Raw genomic sequence first — 8,196 nt, forward strand, 5'->3', positions numbered from 1 at the left:
CATAAATATGAATATGAGCAATTCAAATATGCAGTATGTGTAGTATTGTTAATGTGTCATTAACCACTAACTGATATATTGATGTCATTTGTAGACATATTCCACAGACACCTGAACAAGAACATGGTGAACATTGCGATAGAGATTGTATACAACGTTATCAACAGATGACATCACCAAGTGTGCGACGAGAGCATCTCTTGGACCGTAGAGATTTGAGAAATATCAATATTGTGCAACCAAATTTTGGAGGACCTTTGCATGATAATCACATGCCTCAGCCATTAGCTGGACCTGCATACCCTCAATTGCGGCCCCCTTTTCAAATGAGGCAGGGTAACCAGTTGCTTGCTACCCATGGTGTTGACTACAATGAAAGGCTATTAGATGGGTTTCAAAACTGACATGCAGAATGGGTTAATCAACGGCGTAATAGACTACGGAGGCAGGAGTAGGCTGAGGATCAGATGATTCAATGCCAGGAAGCAATACAGCTCCAAAGGCAGGAACAGCAGCTGGCTGAGGATCACCAGGAAAGAGAAATTGAAAGTCAGGAGGCAATTAGACTACAGGTACAGCAGCATTCTCAGCATGCTGATCTGCATTATGAAGAGCTACAAGCTCAGCAACTCATTAGAATCCAAAGAGCTGCTCAAGAAGAGCTTGAAAGGAGGGAAGATGAGCTAGCAGACCAGGCTCACAGGGCTGCCAGGGATGCTGTAGACCAAGGTGCGGACTTAAATGAACCGGTAGCTGCCAGAAATGCACCAAGGATGCCAAAGCCTCAACAACTTGCAAACGAACGAAATATTGCCAACCGCCGCCAAGCACAGATGATACGCCAGGATGCCCGACAACCATATGTAGAGCCTCTATACCGTCATACTTTATGCAACATGGAAGTAGAGTGCCGTAATTGTGGAGCATTACACTGGGATACCGAGAGACTCACAAGTTCCTCTGGGATCCATCCAAAATTTGGTGTGTGCTGCCTTCAAGGTCAAGTTAGGCTGGATTCTTTCCAGGAAGCACCTGCTGCGCTACACCGTCTGTTCCGTGGGGTTAACATTACTGCACGTGAATTCTGCGACAAAGTTCACTCATACAGCAATGCCTTTGCATTTACATCTTTGGGTGTCAAGATAGACCATGCTGTCACAAGTGCTGCAGGACCTTATAGTTTCCGTATCCATGGAGGCCTTCATCATAGCATCAGCGCATTCCATCCACCTGAAGGTGAAACTCCCTCTTTTGGCCAGCTTTACATTCACAACCCACAGACCGCCTTTTTTTACGTAATGAGAATAACCGGGGGCATGGCACTACACCAGCAACCATGCTGGAGATCCAGGATACCCTGGAGCAATTCAATCCATTCATCCCTTTGTACAAGCAAGCTTATCAGATCATCATGGAAAAGCCTGAAGCAGAACGTGCCAACATAACAGCCCATATAGCTCTTGATCAAACTCTGGACCAATATCATTATAATCTTCCTACTGCAGATGAAGTTGCTGCTGTTATCCCTGGAGATGGAGAACAAGATGTTGATGAGCACTGTGATATTGTTTTGCGGCTGAAGCAATTTGATCATGGTGGTGGTCTCAAGCATATCAGCCATTTGCACCCCCTTTATTCACCTCTGCATTATGTTCTCCTATTTCCCTTTGGAGAACAAGGGTGGCATAGGACAATATGGTCCATTCAAAATGCTGATGGAAATATACGCAGTGAATATGTCTCCCAGCAGTGTTATTATGCATACCGTCTCCATCCCTGAAGAACCGATCAATCTAATCTCTTCTATGGTGGAAAACTACTTCAGGAGTATTGCGTTGATGCATGGGCTTCCACAGAAGAAAGTGAATTGAAGTGGGTCCATCATCATCAAAAAGACATAAGGGCAGATCTTTAAGGCGTTAAAGATGCTATGGATCAAAATGATGGGGAAATAGATTTGGGTCAACAGGGCCAGAACATTGTCCTACCATCTTCTCATTCTGGTAGTACATGGCACATGTACCAGCACTTCCAGGACTCCATGGCTATATGTCGCCACTGCCGTAAACCCGATATTTTTCTTACAATGACAGCAAACACCAACTGGCCTGAAATTCAAGAGGCTTTGCTGGAATACAACAATGCTGGTGAAGTAGATGATGACCCCAATATGCCTACAAGAAAACAGACTGCTGCAGACCATCCTGACATTGTTGCACGTGTCTTCTATCAGAAAAAGAAGGCACTGTTGAAGGAAGTCAAAGATGGGATCTGTTTACACTGTGGAATACCAAAAGCGGGGTTTGCCACACATGCATCTTCTCATATTCTTGGAAGATCAATATAAAATCTGTGATGCCACCCAGGTTGACTCTGTTGTCTCTGCTCAAATTCCTGATCCTGTCACACAACCAAAGTTATATTCAATGGTCACAAAGTGTATGATGCACGGTCCATGTGGACCTGAGCACTCTGGAGCTCGGTGCATGAAGAATGGAGCATGCTCAAAGCGCTATCACAAAGAGTTTTGTGCTGAAACCAGATTTGGTGATGATGGTTATCCAGAATATGCAAGGCCTGACAATGGGAGGACTTATACAGCTCCAAGTGGTCATGTTTTTGATAACTGTGATGTCGTCCCTTATAATGCATATCTCTCTGCCGAACATGACTGTCACATCAATGTTGAAATCTGTGCATCTGTTAAGGCTGTCAAATATATTCATAAATATATTTACAGGGGCCATGTGGAAGCATGCTGGCATCTCTTGGAGTTCCCTATGCATGAAGAAAAACCAACGGTATTGCGCCTTCCCGTCCACTTAAAGGATCAGCAAACTGTATTCTTCAATGCCCATGATGATGCAGAGAATATAATCAATAACAACCGTACATCAAAGACTCAACTCACAGAATGGTTCACTGCCAATAAAGATCACCCTGAAGGCCGTCACATACCTTATCAGGATTATCCTCAATACTTTGTCTGGCACAAAGGTGCCAAAAAAAGGACTCCAAGAAAACAACAATTTGCTATAGGGAGAATGATGTTTGTCCATCCAAGCCAAGGGGAGCGCTTCTACCTCCGTACACTGCTCACTGTGGTCCCTGGAGCAGAGAGTTGGGAAGATTTGTGCACATTTGGTGGGGTTTTACATCCAACTTACAAAGCTGCATGTGCTGCACGTGGCCTGTTAGAAGATAATGGTGAATGGGATCAGTGTTTGGCAGATGCAGGAGATATGCAGACAGGCCCTGAAGTCCGTGCTCTCTTTGCAGTTATCTTACTGCAATGTCTCCCAAATGAGCCTGCAAACCTTTGGAACCGGCACAAACACAAGATTTGTGATGATTTACACCATCACCTTCTTCAAAGAGGGATTGCCCAACCTTCAGAAGACCAGATTTATGATTATGGACTATTCTTGCTGGAATCCATACTTACTCAAGCCAACAAGCGTCTTTCAAACTTCCCACCAATGCCTTTTCCTCAGCAACAATGGGAGCCTATCATTGCAAACAATCTTCTCCACGAGCAGCAAAATTATGACAGATTCAATCTTACTTTGGAGGTTGAAGATAATGTAGAGAGGCTGAATCAAGAGCAGCGGAATGCTTTTGATACCATTATGCAGTCAATCCACCATAATGAGGGAACAACTTTCTTTATTCACAGTGCTGGAGGTGGGGGCAAAACATATCTCTGTAATACAATTGCAGCCGCCGTTCAAGCAAGGGATAATCATAATGTTGCTCTATGTGTAGCATCCTCTGGGATTGCATCCCTGCTCTTGGAGGGTGGCCGCACAGCTCATCCACGCTTTGGAATCCCTATTCCTGTACATGAAACATCCACATGCAGGATTCCAAAAAACTCTGACCTCCATGAGGTATTGAGACATACTGGAGTTATAGCCTGGGATGAAGCGCCAATGCAACACCGTCATGGGATTGAAGCATTAGATCGTACATTGCAGGACATTTTGGATAATTAACTTCCATTTGGAGGCATTACAATGGTCTTTGGAGGGGACTTCCGCCAAACAACACCTGTTGTTCCAAGAGGGTCAAGGCAACATATCATTTCTGCCTCTCTTAGAAGGTCACAACTGTGGACAAATATCCATGTCTGCTATCTCACACAGAACATGCGCCTGGACCGTACTCCAGAAAGTGAAGCCTTTGCTAGCTGGCTCCTGGATGTTGATGGTCATTGTGGAATTGCAGGAGATGGAAATATTGAGCTTCCCGCTAACATGCTTATGCCAGAGAACACCATAGACTTATTAGTCGACACTACCTATCCTGGAATTGCAAATGGAGACAAAGATGACCATTATTTCCTCCACCGCACCATCCTCTCTGCAAAAAATGATGCCATTAGCGACCTTAATTCAGCAATCCTCACAAAATTCCCTGGAGAAGAGTTAGTAGCTCTGTCAATTGATAAAGTGGTTGGAGAGGGGCATGAACATTATCCTGTGGAATTCTTCAACTCCTTGCAAGTATCTGGCCTTCCTGAAGCGCACCTCAAACTTAAAGCTGGATGTCCACTTATGCTCCTCCGCAATATTGATCCCCTAAATGGACTCTGTAATGGAACACACATGATTTTGATAGAGATGAAGAGAAGAGTATTGAAGTGCCGTGTCTTGGGAGGAAAACATACAGGAAAGATAGCTTTTATTCCACGCCTCACATTGGAACCTTCATCAGAAGAATTGCCCATCAAGCTATCAAGTCATCAATTCCCTGTCCGTGTTGCCTTTGCCATGACCATCAACAAGTCTCAAGGTCAATCAGTGACACAGGTTGGGCTGGATTTCCGTGTTCCAGTGTTTTCACATGGGCAATTTTACGTTGCATTGTCTTGCTGCACTTCAGGGGAGAGAATAAAAGTGCTATTTCCACATGTTCAAATGACAGACATACCATCAATGTGGTGTATCCTGAAATTCTGACTGGCTTTATCCGTGACTGGCAAGTAGATTTTTCCCCAATTCTTACCTTTTTTACTAAAGTGTTTTATTCTCAGATCATATTTTCATCCTTTACCATTTCTGGAGTCTCTTTTTTTATTTCTCATCAATTTATCAATGTAATACCATAGACTTTTTACGTTACAATATATGTTGATGTTTGTAAAGGTTCAATGAACTATCTGCTTGAATTCAGTATACTGTACACAAGTTTAGGGCAGGCTTATAAAGACATTCAACGACAGAACTGCAAGTCAAACATGCATCATAGGATTCAAAGACTTAACATATATTACAGACAGCATAAGTTTACTTAACATTTTGATCACTTAACAGTGATATTATTATTATTATTATTTATTATATCATAAAAACATTGCTCAAGTGGCAGAGCCACGGGCTGGACCTCGTAAGAATAAGGCAGTGCCGCGCGAGAAAGGTGGAGTTTTTGAACTAAAAGGGAAGTGCCACATGGCACAGTGTGAAAACTACAGTACAAGGTTAAAGCGGAGAATGAATTTTAAAGGAAAGGTCCGAAAATGAAAAGCAAAGTAAAATAGTCGTGTGACTGGTCATGTGACTTGGAAAAAGTAAAAGTACGAAAAGAGAAGTGTAAGTGGGTACTGGTACATCAATTGTAACAAGCATGGACAGGTGTCAAAAATGAAGCAAATATTCAAAAAGACTCGCCTTTGCGCCACACAGGCACAGTGCCACGTGGAATAGTAATTAATATTGCCTTTTTTGAACTTGTGGCTGATCACCACCACCTCTATTAGGCAATTTAGTTGCGCTCACCTTTCCTTTTCCATTCGGTACTTTCCATATTTCGGCATTTCAGCAAATTTTCGCGTCGCCACTGGCTACACATTGTGCCCTTGCTTTCGTCGTTCTCCCTTACTTTTTTTCTTTACTCAGCCCCACCATGGGACCCTTGCTCTCTTTTTTATTCTCACCTGACGGTCGCTTCTGGATCCCCATTCTAGTTCACCTCCTCGTCACCTCCACCCTCCTCCTACTGGTCTTCTTTGCTCCCCCACCATATCTGATGTCACCACTCTCTATCCACTTCTGTTGCCAATCCGTCGACCACCATGTGCCACTGCTGATATCAGCAAAGCCCCGGCGGCCAGTCCAAATTGGGCAACAGGTCCATCTTCATGACGTCGATCTTCCATCATATACCATCAAATCATTGGTTGCTCGTCTTGCCTGGTTGGAGCGTGGGTGGGTAGTTTTTGAGCTGGAGAAGGTTCATCCCCTTGCATTGCCTATGTACATCACTGTCCCATTCACTTGGGTACATTTATCTTTTGTCCATCTTCTTCGCTACAGCTACACCTACCACACGTTGCCTGGGACTCACTTGTTCCAAATTGGAACTACTCCCCTCCCTCCCTCGTTTGACCAGGTGGTCCAATACAACTAGTCCATTGGTAAGGCCATGGAACTGTCGGATTTGGACTAGGTGATGGACCGGTGGCTCCAGTTTCTTTTTTTCAGCAGAATATTCATTTACAGTGCAATTATTTTTGATTTTTGAATCATTTTTATGGACACATATTTTTTTAGAATGCCTGACTGACAATAAAGGAACTGTGTTGATACTGATATTGTTTTTCTTTATCTTTTTTTTTACTGCATCTTCCCATGACTTCATGATTTTCTTGCTCTTTTTCTGCTATTAGACTTTATTTTATGGCTATACAAACCTGTGGCATTACTTACACAGCAATTATTGTTCTATCTCTTTCTTTTCCTTATTTTGACGATCTTATCCTGTAATACCTACACAGGATTTGTCAGCATACATTCCTTCCTTCATGTTCTTTCTCATTCCTTTTTGCACAGCTAGACTGTGCATAGCCTACCTTTTTTTTACTATATAAACCCCTGTATTTCACCTTGTAAAAAAAAACAACAAGAACTCCAATCCAGACTTCTTCTCTAATCTCAAGTCCACTTCTTACTGCTACTTGTGATCCAGTGTGGTCACAATACTTCTCACTGCTACCACCACTTCAGTCAACCTCTTTCCATAGCCTCTTAGGCTGATCAGTTATGGTTCAATGATGTGCCTAAGAGGCTTTTATCCTGGGATTATCACACATGCAGGTAATCCATCCAGGACTCTCTTAAATTAAATTCATCCAAGGGGTATTTAAGAATCCTAGGACTCCAAAGTGGTGCCAGGGTCCTTGTATTGATTAAAATTTCAAAAGTTATATATCCTACATTATTACAGGGTGGGACTATCTTAGGATGTTATAAATTCAAAAATGTCTCATAATAGGTAACAAGGTGTCCTTTAGGGTTTATATATGTGGTAGTCTAAATATGTCCCAGATACTCCAATAGGATGTCCTTGTTGTACCCTAAATGTCCTTTAGGAGTACTTGTATAGTGTCCATAATATAATCAGACTATTTTGGAATATCATTAGGTACTCCCAACGGACATCCAAGATATAATAAGAATATCCTACTAAACTATTTGAAATACCTAGTGGGATATCAGTAGTATCCAGGGTAGTCTGTATTGGATATTGTGGACATTATACAGATACTCCTAAAGAACATCCAGGATATAATAGGGATATTTTTGTGAGGCAACGATAAACTATAACAAAAACGAAACCTGTCTCCTTCTGCACTTGCAGGGAGTAAGGGGTTTGATGGGCTTGAGGTTGACAGACGCTAGTAAATATAGCGAGTAGAGGACTTTGAGAGGTAAGCTGTAAGGACCATTTCATTATTTTCCTATCTTCGTTATGTCTTGGTTCTCGAACGCTTTTCCCATTACACCTCTGGCTCTAGGGCTAGAGGTATCTTTTGCCATTTTACTTCTCATAGCCCTCACAGGCTTTCTTAACCATCACTACCATTTTATATCACAGATCAGAGACTGGGTATCACTCCCAGCCAGCCAGCACACTGGGTAGGGACTGGTAGTAGGCATCTCGCCAACCAGCTCCAAGCCCCAGTAAAAGCCTGGTAATACTAATAACGCCTTATTTAGGATCGTACCTCATCATGAGGATATGGTTCCTGAACACGCGTGACAATCCTCTATTATTAGTACAAGTCTCTCACCTGCTGATTAATTCAAGTCAAAAGTCGTACGATAGTTACTCTCCCTTTTTCTTATTGGTTGATTAATTCCTCAGACCACTTTTCGTATATTCTCCTTTCGGTCTGAGGAACGAACAGTTCCCTAG

At 42.7% G+C, this 8,196-nt stretch overlaps 2 protein-coding genes across 2 annotated transcripts; both read left to right on the plus strand.

Annotated features, from left to right (window-relative positions):
* Window positions 1-467: 467 nt before the first annotated feature.
* On the plus strand, window positions 468-1,780 carry SERLADRAFT_442403 (uncharacterized protein; the record flags this gene model as incomplete). Its single annotated transcript, XM_007322953.1, has 2 exons — window positions 468-1,236; window positions 1,281-1,780. 2 exons carry the CDS (start codon window positions 468-470, stop codon window positions 1,778-1,780), a joined length of 1,269 nt encoding a protein of 422 aa, XP_007323015.1.
* Window positions 1,781-7,716: 5,936 nt separating this feature from the next.
* On the plus strand, window positions 7,717-8,195 carry SERLADRAFT_400459 (uncharacterized protein; the record flags this gene model as incomplete). Its single annotated transcript, XM_007322954.1, is given in 2 exon segments — window positions 7,717-8,083; window positions 8,100-8,195. The coding sequence occupies 1 exon segment, from the start codon at window positions 7,750-7,752 to the stop codon at window positions 7,918-7,920; it is 171 nt and encodes a 56-aa protein (XP_007323016.1).
* Window position 8,196: the final 1 nt, after the last annotated feature.

Source organism: Serpula lacrymans (assembly GCF_000218685.1).
Source record: "Serpula lacrymans var. lacrymans S7.9 unplaced genomic scaffold SERLAscaffold_14, whole genome shotgun sequence".
In the NCBI taxonomy this organism is placed as follows: Eukaryota; Fungi; Basidiomycota; class Agaricomycetes; order Boletales; family Serpulaceae; genus Serpula; species Serpula lacrymans.